We start from the raw sequence: 18,123 nt of genomic DNA on the forward strand, positions 1-18,123 counted from the left end.
ACACATGCAGATGATACCTTCCCCCAAACCCAGTCAGACGTGTGCTCCCTTCCCAAAAGAGCCCCTTTAAGGATCATTTATTGTGATTCCACTGACAGAGGAAATATCTTTAGAAGGACAGACAGTTTCTAGATAGCTCTGCAACCTGGCAGTGGTATGCAGTATTCCAGCAGCTAAAGAAAGCTTCATGGTTGGGCTTAGGTTTATACTCTAGAATTAATTTCTGATGTTTATTAAAGTGTAATATGTGATTGCAAAGAAGCCCTTTCAAATGTTGTTACTCTGCATCTGATAAAATGGTATTTGTGCGAGTCCTCATGTGGCTTGTAGTTTAGTATAGGCCTCTTCTGTAGTTTCTTCCATAGTTCATTATAGGCACAAAAGTCCTGAAGAATGCAAGATGTATTGTTGTTGAATGAATGTCAAGCTTGGTAGAGAAAACATGGAAAATTCATTGCAAGTCACCTGATGCATGAATAGAATTATGAAAAGCCCAGTATCCTTAAGGTGAAAGAGTTTTACATGGTTTGCATAACAGTGCTGTCTAAGAAAAGCTGACTGTTGAAGTGGGTTCGCTCTTAAAGCCTTAATTCTAAACAAATGGAAGTATAGCAAACATTGGGAAGTGTGGGAGTTGAATATATTTTCATATAAAAGAACTGAATTGAGGTCTTTCATTTGTGGGTTTTTTGGAGAGTAGCGTATGTGTTCTAGGGAAAGGAATGTATCTTCTATACATGTGGTTTGTAAGACAATATATTAAGAGACCAATAATTTTATTGCCAGTTGCTCTAAGGATGAAGAGGATGAGAAGACATCACCGTTCCTTGCTCTTGAAGACTGGCTTAGGAATTTTTAGGGTGTTTTATTGACTATCAATGAAAGCTTAAAAGAATACATGGTATCTTTTGGGGAAGATACCTCTTGAATACATGTGTGTTCTGTAGTAACCTTCCACTCCTGTGGCACACAAGTATTGAAGATTTGTTTGTTTACTCAGATAATTAAGGAGTAGAATATCATAGGATAGCTTTGTGTTTTGCACAGCATGATGCAGGTACCTCAGGAGAGCTTAGAAATTGTCAAACGTGACTAAAATCGAAATATAGTTATCAAATTATGCATAAAGCAGAAGGAAAACAAAACTGTGAGCAGATGATGTTAGTAAAGTTTGATTTTTGTTATTGAATCTATATCCAGCACTTTCAGCTGTCATAAATCAGATGCTGCTTTTGAGATATATATATATGTGTGTGTGTATATACACACACACACATATATACTTTATCCACCTAAAAAAAATTATGTATATTTTATATACATATTTGTATTAGGTACATGATAGATAAGTCAAAAGGAGCAACAACTGCTGAAGAGGTAGCTATTTCAGAGAAAGTTCAATGGATAAACCCATGAACTGGCAAAAAAAACCCTGAATTGAATGATTAATTGAAGGAAAAGTCATACTGTGTGTGATCAAATAAAAAAAACTTAAAAAATAGAAAAACTTAAACCATTTTGTCTGAATATATAGTCATTAAAGCTGTATGTTAAGTGATTTAGTAGAAGATTCAAAAGTAAAGTAAAGATGACTTTGTATATTGAACATACTGACTGAAGGCTGTGGAAAGCCAGTGGCTATCTTTGTCTTTGGAGAGAAAAATCCTCAGTGAGATAAGATATCTTAAGCCTTACAAATATGTGATTTGAGAGAAGGATTTTAAAAGTTCATCAATACTTAAAGGACCAAAATAAAAATGGTCTCACCTTGTGTATTACTAATTTTTGCCTAAGTTCAAATATTTGACTGCTGGCTTAAATACATTTGTTTAATTCTTCTTCCAATTATTTTACATTTGGAAATGACTTTCTGTGAAAGTATAAACAGGTCTTTAGATTACTTTTGTTCTGGGGTCATACTGCCTGTGACCCCCACTTGAGGTGGTTCTCCATCAGATGGCGCATTTATACTTAGTCAAATGGCTATGGGGGGGGGGTGGTGGATTAAAAAAGATGATGTAATGCTCTCTATAATCCACTTGGAAAAGTTATCACTCTGAAATTCTAATTGAGTTATTTTCCAGCAACTTGGGAAATCACTTATGGTATAAAAGCTATTGCTGGAAATAATTTTTTTTTAGAAACTTTCAAGTATTTTAATTAATACAGGCTATAATATTTCAAATGATGCCTATTTAAAAAAAAAGAAAAAAAACAACAAAGTCAGCAAACGTGCAGTTCAGTAGCAGTGCTGGTTATATGCCTCTCAGCTTAGGAAGAGATGCTTATCTGGATCTCTGTACGAGCCTCTGATATTTTTCCCCCTCACAGATCTTTGTCCTCCGATTTTTGTGCAGGTTCCTTGTCAGTGTGGGCTTCTTCAAGTGGCTGCTTAAACTTGGTTTTCTGTGTTTATGTGCCACATCGATTTTTCTAGATGAACAAGCTGGATGAGCACAGTCCGGATCCATGTGAGAAGCAAGCATGTGAATTGCATTTCAAAAAAGGCAGCCTGGTGCACTTCATTATGTAAATCAAAATTGTTTGTTGTCTTAGCTGTGATGCCAAGTTACTGACTCATTTTCTAGTGTGAAGAACTATAAAATACATTTTATACTGTCTGTATGAAGAAGTATTTTCTGAAGTTTTCATTTTGAAGATGCTGAGTCTTCACTGGTCAGTATAGTTTTCCATCTTTTAAACACAGATGATTTTGTGCCCTGTTCAACTGCAGGCATCTTCAACACAGGTATTGCATCTTTTTATGTAGTAAACTTTGTGCAGTTCAGCAGAAATCCACCTTGCATTTCAGAGAGCTTTTGTGCCTATTTTTGCTTGTGAGTTTATCTTGATTCTGAGCTGTGAAGTCATCTGTGAATGAGATACAGCTACATCAGAGGCTGTCATCTCCTATCACTTGCTATGATGCTTGTGCACCTTCCAGGATGAAACAGTTGATAGAGCTTATATTGAAATATGTGACTTGAAGATGAAATGCACTTTGCTTAGGAATGGATTGTAGGAGTTCTCAGCTGAGAGAATTGGTTATAGAAATTTCTTTTTGACCAGCCTGCTGAGCAGGCTTGCAGACATAATCTATTTGATAAAGCTTGTGTATGAAACAAGTAAAAAGCCTTACAACAGAAGTAGATTTATCTATCAATATAGGTATAAAGTACAAAGCAACTATATAGGTACTTTCTTCTATACACAAATCTGGGGTGGAACGAGTGCTCACATTCCTAGGGAAGTACGTTTAGGGTATGCAGAGTCTGTAGCGGACCATAGATATAGCTTCAGTTGACAAACATTTTCAATTTTGATTATATTTGCAGTCATTTCTTACAGTAATCAGAGGCCCTCATTAGGCAGGCTTCTCTAATGAGCTTATACATGCTTGAGTTTTCAATGCAAACGGTAACTGCTGTGCATAGGAAATCTGCTTCCAAAATTTACTCAGTGTTCTGAAATAAATTCTTGTGTGTGTTTGGATTAACCTTTTGTGTGTGCCTTGACATAAAAACAGTATTGATGCAGGTATATAAACTTGATGTCACCATGTTAAGAGCTAAACTCTGAGGGTGGGTACTTGCACACTTAAGTAGCATAACATGAATGCCTGATTTTGTAATTGAGGTAACATCCACCAGTGGTGGTCACAAGCCATCAGGAAGAATCCACTGTTATCTCCAAGGTAAGGCATAGGTGAAAGGAGCTTTATTTTCAAGCAAAAGGGGTGAGAAAGATTAGACAAGCTTAACTGTAATTCACAAGGACAACAATTTTAGTTTAGAGTAGCATGAAAAATCATAGCATATACCTATGTTCAGTTACATTTGACTGCTTGAAACTACAGCATAGTAACGTGGATTTTTAGATCAGCAAAAACACAAAAGCTTTACATTTGGTTGCTGGGTAAAAGTTCACATTACTAAATCAATAGTAAACATGATATGCTGTCTGAGGTGCTTTTTAAATTCATTGTTGTGTTCTTCAGGTGTTTACTCTCTGCTTGCTGCCTTTTTAGAGCATATCTATTTATACCCAAAGAACTGCTGTAGCATATGATCCTAAATGCCATACTTATTTGGCCAGTTTGGTCATAGGCTAATAGTAAACAAATATAGGCTGCATCGTTTTAGTCAGTTCTTGTGTTCTTGGTCATAGACTATAATCTCATTTTCCTCTATTAATCCTCCATGTTTCTGATGTCTGTCCTTTCTCTCATGCTTATATTAAAGTGTGAAATAGAAATGGAGTAATTTTTTCTGAATTTGACAGTTTGCTGTTTTTCACTTTCAGCTGTTCTAAGCTAGCTCCCTCCCTCTCTTCCCCACTTCATCTTTCCTTTTAGAAAGCATAATACAGTGAGTGCTGAAGAAATGGCGCTCTTCTTTCAAGGACGCTGCCTGATAGGTACTTTCTGAGCTGCGTTTCATCACATAGAAAATGTGCCGGTAACTGCACGAAGCCTACTTAGATTTAAGATCGGATTTTAATACTATGCTGTCATCATTTGTTAAAAGATGTGGGCTGTTCTTGCTTGAAGTTGGAACTAATTGTTGCTAAAGACTTGAGACATGTAATTTTGAAAAATGAAGGTACTACAGATTAATTAAGTAATCTGCATCTCTTAGAGTGTCACTAGGGATGTGATTTGGGATAAGAATGCTACTGCAGTTACTAATTGGATTCAAGTCCAGTGCTGAGTTTCTTTGCAAGAAGCAGTAGGAGTGGTACAAACTGAAGTAAAGCACACACAGTCTCAGTGTAGGCTGTCAAGATGGCTCAAGATTTCTACTGTGGCTATTTCTAGTAACCTTAAACTAGTTTCTTTCCCTGTCTAAATGTTACTTGAACTTAAATAAGAAGAGAGTCTAAGCCTATTAAAAGGGTTTCACACTACTCCAGGAGAAACATCTGAATCTACAGTAAAATGAACTGGGCTTGGATGACAAAGGGATGCAAATCGCAACCTTCCTCCACACCTTCACTTGTATTCTCTAAGATGAAGGGAGGGAGAAGAAACTGTCCTTCTTATGGGGGATTTTTTTCCTTGTGCCAGAAAGAAGCAGGAAATGGGTAGTGAGCAATAGCAGCAGATGAGATGACTGCCAATCTGATGTGGGCTTACATCTGTAAATGTATTCAGTGCTCTTTTACTTTTTGGGGAAGGTGGAATGATGCCAAGAGCCATATTTCTTTCCCAAAGAAAGGGAGAAGAGGCAGATGTCTAGAATCAGGAAAGGAGGCCTTATGTGAAGCTGGGAAGCTGCTACGGTTCTCTTCATCAAGAGGAAAGTAAAGGATTCAACAGAATACAATACACTTAGTATAGCTCGATTCCTATCAATTTCAGTTATGTTTCACTGGAGTTCTGTGTTGTTACCAGATGGATAGATCTGTGGGGGTTTTTGTTTTTCTTTCTTTTTTTAAAGGTGAGTAAATATTATGAGGTATTCTAATAATGTACATGGTTTCAGGTGGAAATCAGAATGATTTAAAGGACTTATTCGTTGAATGATTGAACTGTGTTTTTCTTCCACAATTTTGAGTGTTTCTGGCTCTGTGATGCTTTTCCTACTGGAGATCTGCTAGTACTATCAACTGCTTAAATCAAATATCTTACCATGTCCTCTTTTTTTATTCCAGCCCTGATGATATTGGTACCTGTTGGTATATCCTGCTGTCTGGTTCAGTCTTCATTAAAGAATCTATGTTTCTTCCAAGGAGCAGGTATGTTGGCTATAAATACATTGCTTTTAACTCTAAAAATTCCGTACATCCAACTCATGGTTTGTTTAAAATACGGAATGCAATCTGTTTTATGCTTAACAAAACCATAGAAATACATACATAAACACACTTTTCCTGCCTTTACTAGCTGTAGTAATAGTTTTATGCCTCGATGCCACGGCTTGAGTTGAAAGCCTGTTACTCTGGGCGTTATACAAACCGACCCAAAGCGGCATGCACAGACTGTCAACACGTTAAAAGAAGCAAATCAAAACTGAAAAAAACCCACACTCAACATGCATCAAAGTACAGTTCCTATGGTAATTGAACTTTAAATCATAGGATGCACTAGAGCTTGCGGTGCTTTTCTGAGACTTTGCATAGTGTGCGCAAGTCTTCAGAGCATGTTTTGGCAAATGCTTAGGTAATGTTATTGCTCGTTTTTCTGCTTGTGTTTAATGTTGTTGTTCATGTAAGTTAGTTTGCAATAAAGAGCGATATTTTACATGGAAAAGAGAGGTTGAAGTATGAGGCTATCAATTTATATCGATAGAATTAAAAAAAAAACAAATTAATTGTTTTGAGCTATGGAGAAAATGCCATAACCGCAAAGATTTTAGACCGTGGTGACTGAGTTTGATGATTTTTAATAGAAGCAGAACAGAAACACTTTAAAGTGCTGGTAATATGCATCTTCATTCAGACTGCTGTAAAAGGTCCCTTGGAAGTAAAGAGCATGTAATAAAACTTGTGAAAAGCAGAATGAAAGAATGCCCCGTCTCCACGTGGTATGACGAGAACGAAAGCACTAGAAATTTTCTTACAGTTTTGAACAGTGGGAAGCCAACTGAAAGTTAGCATTGGTTGGTATACAAACAATTAGATATTCAAATCTACCTTTCAATGGGAGAATAATGCTGGTCTCAAAACTGCCATATGATGATGATGGACATGTTTCTGGTGTAAGCAGAAATCTTGCATATTTGAGAGGGCAGGCACTGCAGATAAAACACGGTATATTTGATGTGCCATCAAACAGCACTGTATATGATAAAGGTGCAAAATTGGTTATTGTAAGAGGCAACAGCAACAACAGACAGCAGGATCCCTGCTGTTGGCAGGCAGATGGAGTAAAATTGCCTCATATGTCATCCCTGAAGAGGTGATGCCAGGCAAAAAGCTGGCAGAGAACGTTACCTTTAGATGCCAGGAGAAGGGATATATGATATCTGAATTAATATATGGTGGTTGCATGGAGTTTGTGGCAAGAAGCCTTTATTGCTTTTAATTAAAGCAATACTTGTGCTTCAGGAGATATTTTTTTTTGAGGATGTGCAATGAAAGGTGAGATTTAAGAAAATAAACAAAGAGCTTGTGATTCTTCCCGGCAGAATGAAGAGCTTTGCATATATACAGGGCTTGCCTGTGACTGTAATCAGAGCCTTCAAGGACTGTACAGAATAAGTAGTGTACAGAATAACCGTTGATGGAAAAATGTGTTAATTCAGTGTAGACCAATTCAGAAATGATATTTTGGGACACTGAGTCTACAGAAGAGATTTTTATCTCCGGGAATGTCAAGTGTAGAATGTGTCATTGGAAGGTTTCATAATGGTGGATGGAGTCAAGTAGCTGCTAAAGTTGGTATCTTGGAAAGCAAATCCAAATTTGTTAATTAACAAAGAGAAAGCATAACAAGTCCATGAAAGCAAAATTAAGGAACTTGAACTTAATGATATGTGAGAGAGTATGATTGAAGAGCAGAAGTAGTGATTCTTGTAAGAGGCTTTATGCTCAGAAAAGAGGTTACGGTTATTAAGAGGATAGATGAGGGCCTTCTTTAAATTTAGGAAAAAGCTTGTCAGGATTTTTACTTCCTAAATGAAGATGCTGCAATATTTGGCTGTGGTACTTGTGCATTAACAAGAAATGTGGGGAAAGTGGGAGGAATACTGGTGGTTAATGAGTGAAGGGTGTGTGTATATATTTATATATATTTTTTTAATCTTTGTCTCTCTAGAAAGTCATTAGGAAGTAATTCTGCAACATGTGGAGTTGAGAGTAAGAGAACAGAGTGGAGCTGAGAGAAGTAGAACAGTCCTGTGTAGGAGCAGAAAGCAAGATGTGTGCTTCTCACCAAATCTGAGTGACCTCGAAAACCCTCATTCCTTAACTTCTCTTTGCCCAGACCTCAGACTGGTTGATACATGCCATCACCCAATCCCTCCTATCTCAAAACTTCTCACCATCCAAAACCTCTGCATTTTTTTCCCCTACCTGAGAATTATCCTGTTGTCTTTGATAATTTAGCTTAGCTTGCCCGACCCACCTGCAATAAACGCCTTTGCTCAGGTTCCCGGGGCTGCTGTCCAGCCCTGCCGGTGGGGGCCTTGGTTCAGGGCCAGCAATGCTCAGGCGGCAGACGGCCCCCTTGCCAGGCCCTGCTCAACTCCTCGCTTGCTGTGCTGGCATTTGGCTGAGAGTCTGCTGCTTACGGGCTGGCCACAGACACCTGTGCCTGCCTTCCTCTTCAGAAGAAGGCCTTAACCCTTGATCTGAGGTGGATTTCCAGGAAGGAGGGGAAAAAAACAACCCCCCCCCCCAAATGCCCCCCCTCTATGCTAAAACTGTGCTCAAGGAACTCCGAGGTCAGAAGCCCGAAGGTGCATAGCAGCCCTATACCTTTGGGATCCATGTCACTGGGTTTACGTCGAGCTTGGTCTTTTTTTTGGATGATGACCAGGCAGTAGCTGGCTGAATTTAAAATAAAATAAACATTTCCCTCCATCTTGAGTGAGCATGTGTCATTCTTGGTTGGTTTTTGTTCTTTTAAAATGGATGCCTGTACAAGCCAGTGTGGAAAAATAGTACTTGAAAGTAATTCAGATGATCTTTGTGAATAAATCTGCCCAAAATCTGCCCAAAATCTTGGGTATATTTTCTCAGTCCTGTGCTGAATTCCATGCTATTCTAACATCATGGCTGTTGGCACTTGAGCCCATAAGGAATAGGTAGGAATGCTATGTTCAGATTTATAGCTGGAACATAGGAATACCTTAGTGCCTTTGACTGCATATGCTCAGCAAATTATTTGCATTTGGAGACTCCATTAGCTAAACTAGTTGCATTATTTCAGATATATAACTAAGACAGTTTAGTGGATAACACTGTGGAAATGCTGTTTATTTGCAGATTTTATGTAAGAGAAACTTTAACTTTTTTTCTTTCTTTCAAGTCATTATTTCCATGTCCTTGATTCCCAGTGTTAGATGGCATTTAAAATTCTTTGGGGAGAGGGAGCGAGGACTGAGGTTGGCAGAAAGTTAATGTACTGTTGGGAAGAAGAATCTCTTAAAACTAGAAATTCAAGCCATCTAAAATCATAAGGAACCAACATTCCCCTGCTCTGCTGCTCAAACCACAAATAAATAATAGTATAACACTCCAAACTTCCCAAACAAGCAGCTTCATCATGTACTATATATGATCAAGTAGTTACTAGCTGAAATAGTTTGAAATGAGTGGAATAGTTACTGATTTTACCAGTTATTTAATGTACTGGGAGACTTGTAAAACTACTTACAACCAGCTACTTGATGAGTCTTTAATTCAAAGTAAAAAAGTTCTTCCAAGAAGGAGTGCTTAATATAGAAAGTTCTAAATTGGGTGGCTTCTTTTGGGAATTTTCACTTTTAAACAGTCTGTTTTGTGCAAATGGGTAAATCACTTTATTTGGCTATTGTAATATAACTTTAGCTTGTATTTGTTCTAATGACAAGCCCTCAGCTAGAAAAAAGTGTTTGCAAGGCTGGATTTTATTCAATTAATTGAATATTTTATTTGGGGGAGACTTGTAATTCACAGTTTTAAAGAATTGCCATTTTAACAATTAAAACAATTAAAATTAAAACAAACATTAAAATTAAAACAATTAAAATATATTTCTGATGAAATAAAGTAAATTAAGTAGTTCTGTTATCCTTATTTCTGTAAACTGCCACAGTGAAATTTATTGTGACAGTTTAATGTGAGGTAGATTCCCCCCCCCCCCCCCAATATTTTACTAATATTTCTTTCCTGTTCTTTCTTTAAGGTTTAATTTGATTGCAATATTTGCTTGAGATGTTAAATGCCTTCACCCTCCCCTGCCCCCCAAATTAGCACAAATTAATACTTCTTTCCCTCACCACTTCCCCTGAGCTTCTGTACCCTGAAGCAGTTCACATGGTAGAGTGAGGTTTATGTATTAAGTCCAGAAAATAAATGAGCAGAAAATATAATTCCCTGAAGGTTGTCCTGGCTCTCCTGTGTTTCCAAGTGGTCACAGACAGCAGTAATGTGACAGGCCCTCAAAATATCTCTGGGATTGCCTCCAGCATCCCTAGATCTGCTCCATTCTCTCATCGCATTTGCTCAGCTGCTCTGACTTCCTGAGTCGCTTCTGTTCCAGGACTTTGCTTCCAGTGTAAATTGTACCATGGTCTTTCATCCTACTTTACTTGGAGCTGCGCTACACAAATGTCTCCTAGATCTCCTGCAGCTAACCTCGTGTTTGCCTGTGGCCTCTGTGGCTGGGGGATGTGACTAACTCTTAGCAGCAATAAAATATGGACTTGTAAGACAGATTTCTCTCAACTGTGGGCTCCGGTGCTTGTTTCTTTTCTGCCTTTCTCTTAGAGTTCTTCAAAGACCGTTTGAGCTGGTTTTGCTGTGCAGCTCGGACCCGTGGCGATGCCAGCTTTCTGCATGCTGGCTTTGTTACTCTCTTTACCTGCAAACTCGTTCTTGCTCTGAACTTGCTTCAGCCTCTCCTTTTCCTTCCTTGCTGCCACACCTGCCCTCTCCTGCTCTCACCTCTTCATATGCCATTGCAAAGCTGTGCTCCTTTTGGCAAGTTAACAGTTTTTACATAAAAGAGCAATTATTCAAGTTTTTTTTTTTCCTCCGAGTAATTAAAAGATGAAGTTTTGAAGTTGAGAGTACATTTTTTTTTCTCTTTTCAAAATTATGAAGGGTGTGTCTATTTAAATATTGATGATTTAGCCCTCTAGTCTTTCCTATATTAAAACAACCTATAATGGAATAGAATACCAAATACTACTGGAGAGCCGTTAAAGACATTATGGACTTACTTCTAATCTGTTTAAGGCAATAACAAAACTCAATTTGTGCAGAAATGATTCCCACTTTGTTATAAATGTTTTCATCGAATGTTTGATTTTTCTCTTCTACTTCAGGCAGGTGGTAGTGAAACATACTTTTCAATTTACTGCTTTGATAGATTTATAAAGGCACTCTAATATGGGTCTCATAATTGTTTGATTATCTTTGTTAGTCTAAGTGAGGAAATACAAACATTGAATGCTATAATATTTGTAAAACTCATCTGACTTAAAAATTATATGGATATGGAAATGCTTCTTTTTCATTATAAATAAATAATCAATACCAACTTTGATTTTGACTGCATTTCTGCCTTTATGTAGAGAACATAACTTTAAGGTTCACTTCCTAATATCATTGTTTCAAGACAGTTACAAAGCCACTTATTCTTCTGTTTCAATCCCTGGCCATCTTGCAAATGGAAGAAAAAAAAGTTAATTGGAAGGAGATTCATATTAAAATACTCTTAAATGGTAAAGATTGACACATCTGTGGTAGATGTTTTAAGCTTATATGTTGATTTCCTGGTTAATGCAAAAGTCAAAGACTTTTAAAAGGCATCTTAATCCATAGATGTGTGCCTTGTCCTTGTCCATAAATAAAATGTGTATGGTCAAAGTGTGTTCTGATTAACATAACAATGTCACCTTTCTCAGAAGAAAATTTGTTAGGGATTGACAGGTAATGCATATTAATATAAAAGTGCTGATGTAGAGCTCTTGGCTATGGACTAATTTTTGTGATGCTTGAGACATGCTGTTTGATGTGCTTTGGTTTGTATATGTTGCTGATGATACATTTATATTTTGAATAAAGAACTCTGCTTTGATAGTTCTCTTTTCAGTTAATAGAATTGTACCAATAATTCTGATCACAAAGATAAAGTCCATCTCTCAATGTATGATGTTAATGTATTTGCAGCTTGCAGTGTTTGTTATTAATAGATACTGCTGCTGAAGCTTACGAGATGACTTAGAACAAAACTCAGCTTTTAACTGAAAGACAGTGGCCGGCATGCAAATAAACCAATTTTAAAATCAAAATAAATTTTGAATTTACCTAGAAAAGCCCTCCACCCATCCTCTGAATAGGAGACAGTTTTAGAATGATGGATTTAAGGGATGCTAGGAGTTGTACTTCTGGGAGCTGCTGCTTTTGTAATTTAAGATGCATAGGGAGTTGATCAAGAGCTGTGCTTTGTTCTTACTGAGCATTTTTCCTGTCTCTCCTTATGATCTTTGCTAAAGCTAAGGATTTACAGCATCATGATGATGCGAAAAAAAAGATCATAAATTAGAAACTTATTAAAAAAAAACTTCTTGGGTTATGCTTTTAAGTTTATTTAAGAAATTACTTGAAGAAAGTGTGTGATTTGGATTTAGTTTGCTCTCAGAACTCTTGTTCTTAAAGAGTAAATCTTATTTTTCTTCTGCTGGTTGCTGCTGCTGGATTTTCCCATGATCTGTTGCCTCATGATTTCTGTATCTGGCAAGTGCTGTTTTGAAGCCATGCTCATGACTAATTAGGCTAGCGGAAGGTATCGAGTATGGTATTGTCAATGGGCTGACACCCAATAGTGTCTTTGTCCTTTCTCTCGTATCTGAATGACTGGGTTCAGCATTTCAGTCCATTCTCAGCTGAAATTGAGTCGTGGAGGAGAGTGATCTTGCAGTTTAATCTAGGCAGGACTGAGATAATGATAAGGAGTTGAAGAAAGAAGTTGGAAGAATTAGTGGAGATAATGTCTGTCCCTTTATGGCTGAGTATATGTCTACCATTAATTATTCACGGTGAATTTTGGATCTCCAACTACTGTTAAACATTGCAAAAGTATGGCTAACTGCTTTGTGCTGTTTGCATCTTGCTAAAAGGCTGTGTGTTTCTTCTTGGATGAAGGCACGTACTGTTATCTGCAAGTACAAAATTAGACTATCACAGTGCGCTCTGTCGTCATTATTTTCTGAGACTCAGCTCCTAGAGAATATAATAGCTTACTTACAAAAGGGAATGTTTTGTTGGGAGCATCTGGTCTGACATCTGCCTTAAATCTCCAGTTGGTATCAGGTCCGGTGTTATCAGCAAGGCCTGGAGCTCCTCCGTCTGCGGTGTTTCCTCCTTTGGTACGCAGTGCAAGAGGAACTGGGGTTGCTGCGTGTCTGTCCCGGAGCTCAGCTCATGGAGGGGCAGGCTGGCAGGGCATTCAAGGACAGTTCTAAGCTCTCTGAATCTGGCTTCCTCGTCTAGACCAAGTTACTGTTAATTCTGGCTGCAGCTGAATTAGGTGACCCGTAAACTAACTAGGTCCTGTCTTCTCTCCTCACCTGGTGTCACAGCAACGTCTGTGATGCAGGGGATGTGCTCCTACCAGTAGTGTTGTCTAAAACTGTCCTTCCGGTTTGCAGAAATTGGCTTACAGTTTTTTTTAAAGATTAATATATTAAATGTTTTTACAGCTAAATAAGTTCTGTATTACATATGCTTTGCTTTATCTCACCCATCTCCTCTTCTGCTGAACAATTTAGAGTTTGCTGAAGACTGAAATTGGTGACCTTCCAAGTTGGCTGCCAATATCTGAGGTGTTTGGAAATAAAGAGGACACAGTTCCTAAATGATGAGATTGGGTGGTGTGTAGCTGGCATTGTTCCTATCGAAACAATTAATTCAGCGCTACAGGAATTTTGTTATTGCACAACTGATAAAATGTTAAGGAATGTAATCTATTACGCTGGCATCTTTTGAAAATAAAAATAGAAATCTGTTGTAGTGGGGTTAGAGCTACTAGGCTTTCTTCCAAGTTTTTAATGACAAGAGGCTAAGAAAGGCAGAAAGCATCAAATGACCTGAATAACTTTTAAGTGAGCCTGAATGTTTCTGATTCCTCTTAAGGTGGGAGACGCTTTTAGAGATGAAAATGCTAGGAAAGAAACAAATTTTAGAAGCCCTCACAAGCTGAAGTTCTCTGAACTGAAGCTGTTTTGTCACAGTCCCAAATGCTAGCCTTGTACTAGTTTTTCCTGTAGGTTTTATTCTAGAGCGACAGACCTCTGTGTGTTTCCCTTCCATTCAGGCTCTTCTTTTGTTGTGGTTTGTCCAGGTCAGTGGTGTTAATCTTCCCTGCTCAGACCTCAAGTGTTAAAATACAAAAGATTAAATATAACTCTTTTAATAACAAAATTATTGTTGGGTGTTTGTAACATGGAGCGTAGAAACAAAGTATTTAACACAAAAAACCTGAAGCAACACTTTATAGTGAGTCACCTGTCAGTCAACCAATTTAAGCTTTTTTTTTAGTGTATATATAAAACAATATAATCTAAATTTTCAGTGTGATATGAGTATGGGATAGCCAATGATAAAGAAATAAACATCTGAGACATGGATGCAACATGGATAATAGAATTTTTCAGTCTAAGCATGAATGTATCTTAATAGATCAAAGTAACTGAATGGATCTGAAGGAAAAAACTGAATGAGGCAAGCCAAGCGGGGCTTGACAGACTAGATTCCTGGGGATAGTCTTTTGTCAGAAAGAAGGCAGAGGAAGGGAGAGAATACCTGAAGATAGATAGTTGAAAGGGGAAATAGGATCAATGACATCTATTATGAATAATATCAACCCAGACATCCCACTTTAAGTGTTGGAAAATTGGGGGTAAAATTTTGTCTGTTCAGGGTTTGAGAATTGTGCTGAATGTGGTGGGCTTCTTGCTTTTATTGGGAAGGTTATAGAATTCTCTCTAGGACGAACAGGGAAAACATTCATTCCACTGAAAAACTTGTTTTTCCTGGAGATGTTAAAATGGTGAAAAACTTTGGTAGTTTTTTTGGTTGCTGCCTCATAGTTTTGTAGGATGTGCTGCAAGGAAAAGTGATTTGCCTTGGAACTGTACTTCACCTGCTTTAGACAGTAAGCAGAAAGAAATTTTTTCATAGCAAAGAGGAAGACAGATTTGCACTGAGAAAGATAAATCAAACTGCATCCTGTAGGCACAGTGTACAAGACACCCTGCTTGCAATCACTGAAGGAAGTGGTTGAGAAAGAACAGACCATCGTCTCTCCCTCACCTGTGCTAAGGTCTTCAAATTGATCTTAAACATACCTGGGCTAAGCAAAATGGATTGCCTAAACAATGTTTAAAGAGTTTAATACTTTCTTTTCCCTCTGCTCCATGTTTAAAAGACTTTTCATTATGTGGTTGCCTCAGCTTTTTTTTACAAAAGTCTGCATGAACCTGTTAAAGTACCTGAAATCTTGAAGCTGTGTATTTGTGACCTAGTTCACATACTGTAATTCTGTATTGCTCTCTATATTCCCCAGTGATTACAAGGCCATATAGAGAGAAATTGCACAAAAGTCTCTTAAATGCAACTGTTTTAGCAATGTTTTAACTGGTAGTGATTGCTCGTCAGGTAGTGATGATAAACTATGGGGGGAGCAAATCTCAGTTTTGATCCTTGTAACATGTTTCTAATTTTAGATATATGGTTTTGAGTCTAAGGAATTGGACATAAATTGTAATTTCAATGAATCAATAAACACTAAACAGTTACTTAACAGTTAATTTAGTTTTGTTGGAAATACAAATCAAACCTCTGTGAGTTTAATGTCAGGAAATGGATGATAGAACATGTTGTGTCTTATTGCTGATTCTTGTCTTTGATAGTTTTGCTTATAATATGTCCCATTGGTTAGAGAGACATTTCTAATTATAGTATTAGTGTTCTAATGGAGCATGTCACAATTTAAGGTAATTGAGAACAGCCTCTGATCAATCTTGGAAACATTGTTCAACCTTGCTTTTATTGTTCTCTGATATAATTATGTGATATCCACTGATTGTCCACAGGTCTCAGTTTATGTTAGTATTTCCTTTGTAGAATTTCAGGCTTGGATTTAATATTAAAAAGCTATTATCTGAAATGATAATAAATGACTTCTATACAATAGAGGGAAGAGCTTTTTGTGAGAGTCTAAGGGGGGAAATCTGTTATGTAATACATGTAAGTGGTTACTTTCAATTTGACATCTTTCATATCTGGGTATTCACTACTGCATACTAGCCATTACTAATTAAATAGATATATCAGAAAGAAACTAGCTTTTTCATGATTGTTATTACAGCTGGTAAATGAGATGACCCATCCTCCAGTCTGCTCCTTCTGATAACTAGTACTTAAAGGTTTAAGTTTTCATACGAGCCTGCAAAACATCAAAAATGCAGTTACTTGTGAAAGCTGCTATTACAAGATTGCTGAGGATGAGAGGAAGACCATGATGTTTGTTCTCCATGCTATCAGGGTCTCTAGGTGAGGTTTACAAGCAGAGTGAACTGACAAGTTGTCTGGTCATTGCTTGCCCAAAAGGAACAACAAAATGAACTATGTGTAAAAATAGCACAAAGTCTCAGTCCTCTTGAGAAAGAAGAATACCAGAGAGGGAAAAGCATACCCATGGGAAGAGAGGGAACGGAGTATACTGGAGAGCAAGAAAGCCGTAATACTGCTGTCACTACAGTGTAAAATGCAGGCATGACATACTGGAGAAAACACCGTCTTCTGATGGGCAGCGAAGTTTCTATTGCCTATGGAGCAACATAAACTAGCTGCAGAGATCCATTTTAAATCCTGAAATTAGAGATGATTTATTACCAAAGAACAGTTAAAAGATATTTTAAAGAAGAATATAAAGAATTGAAGGCTGATGCTTACCAGTCTCCGTGCCCTCTTAAAAAAAAAAAGACAAGCATTACCTTAGTATCCCTCCTCTCTTTTTTTTTTTCTTTTCTTTTAATGAAATGTCCAAGAAAGCTCTTGACGGAAGTCCAATAATAATGTGCTGAAGGGTTGGGGTATGGGGGGAAAAAAACTTTTCTTGCCTCACTTGGATAATTCACTTAAGTGGTCAAGGTTTGTGCTGCAATTCTATAATCGTATATTTGGGTAAAGGTTAAACTTGATAGACCTGAAATAATGACTTTTTATTTAGTTATGTATTTGCAGGACAGTAGAAAGCTGGAAGTGTTGTTTTGATTATTACTATGATTTCACTACTATAGTACTTCTGCAAATAGTGTTTTCAACACAAAGCATTGTTCAGTACTGTGGCAGACTGTGTCTGAGAGTTTGCTTTCTGGTAATGCTAAAACTCAAATATTTCTGAAAAATAAATCTTGGAACACGAGACAGTACAACATGGTAAAGGAAGGTTAATTTATTTCTGTAAATCTGAATTATAATCAAAATTGCTATAAAATTATCACTATTACATTATTGATTTGGTTTTATTGAATTACTTATAGGACACTTATTACAAAGGTATCTCGAGTGTATCTGCATTTTAGTAATAAGATTTATGGAAGCTAGTTACTGAGGTCATCATGTATTTGACCTTCTATGTGAATGAATTGGTTGTATTGAATGAGTTGGGTATATAAGTGAGGATGGAAAATGGTCTTATTTTACTACCAAAAACCCACATGAGATGTCAGGTTATTCACTTTCCATTTTTTTTAATGACAACTTCTAATATCTAATTAGAAAAATCTATAATGGAATTAAAGTAGTTCTCTGTGTATTTTTCAGATTTTTAAGAAAAAAACTTTTAAGCTAGAACATTTAAAGGCTTTGTATCATGTCGGAAAAAGACTTCTGTTTCAATGGTTTTCATGAATGTTAGTCAGTCAAAGTCTGTCCAGACAAGGTCTTGCCTCTTGAGTAATGTTTTCCAATACTTCTCATTCTTTGGGACCATTATGCACATCTTGTGATGTCACAGTAATCTCTATGGCAACACTGATGTCATTAAGATGAAGCAGAAGCAAAGCTGGTTTTATTCAAACAGCTTATTAAAATACAGATTTTTTAAAAAATTACAGAATGCCAAAAAAATCTGAGTTTAAAAAAAAAAAGCTTTCATCATTGAATGTTTTTTTTTTCCCTAAGGTATATTAATAGCAGAATATCTCATTAAAAAAATTAAAATATGGATCACTTACTCCAAAGTAAGATCTCTTTTTGACAGCCGTATTCTGATGCAGTACCTGGCTTCTAGTTTTTGGTACTGTAGGAGACTGCAAAGTAGAGCTACTGCAAAAAGCTAAAAATATTGTTGCCATAACTACTACTGTCCAGATGTGTTTATATATGTGTATGTATATACACGTATATATTATATTTAGTTTATAAATACAGATCTTGAATTTCATAGAAAAATGTCATAAACCC

The 18,123-nt window shown here is 36.9% G+C and overlaps 1 protein-coding gene across 10 annotated transcripts in view; it reads left to right on the forward strand.

The window, feature by feature from the left end:
* RAPGEF2 (Rap guanine nucleotide exchange factor 2) overlaps positions 1 to 18,123 on the forward strand; it is a 190,978-nt gene that overhangs the window by 72,308 nt on the left and 100,547 nt on the right. For all 10 annotated transcript variants that reach the window (XM_064510904.1, XM_064510913.1, XM_064510905.1 and 7 more), the window contains exon 4: positions 5,653 to 5,736. In XM_064510904.1, the coding sequence (XP_064366974.1) occupies positions 5,653 to 5,736 (84 nt within the window). The remainder of the gene's footprint in view (positions 1 to 5,652; positions 5,737 to 18,123) is intronic.

This window comes from Dromaius novaehollandiae, chromosome 4, assembly GCF_036370855.1.
Source record: "Dromaius novaehollandiae isolate bDroNov1 chromosome 4, bDroNov1.hap1, whole genome shotgun sequence".
Lineage (NCBI taxonomy): Eukaryota > Metazoa > Chordata > Aves > Casuariiformes > Dromaiidae > Dromaius > Dromaius novaehollandiae.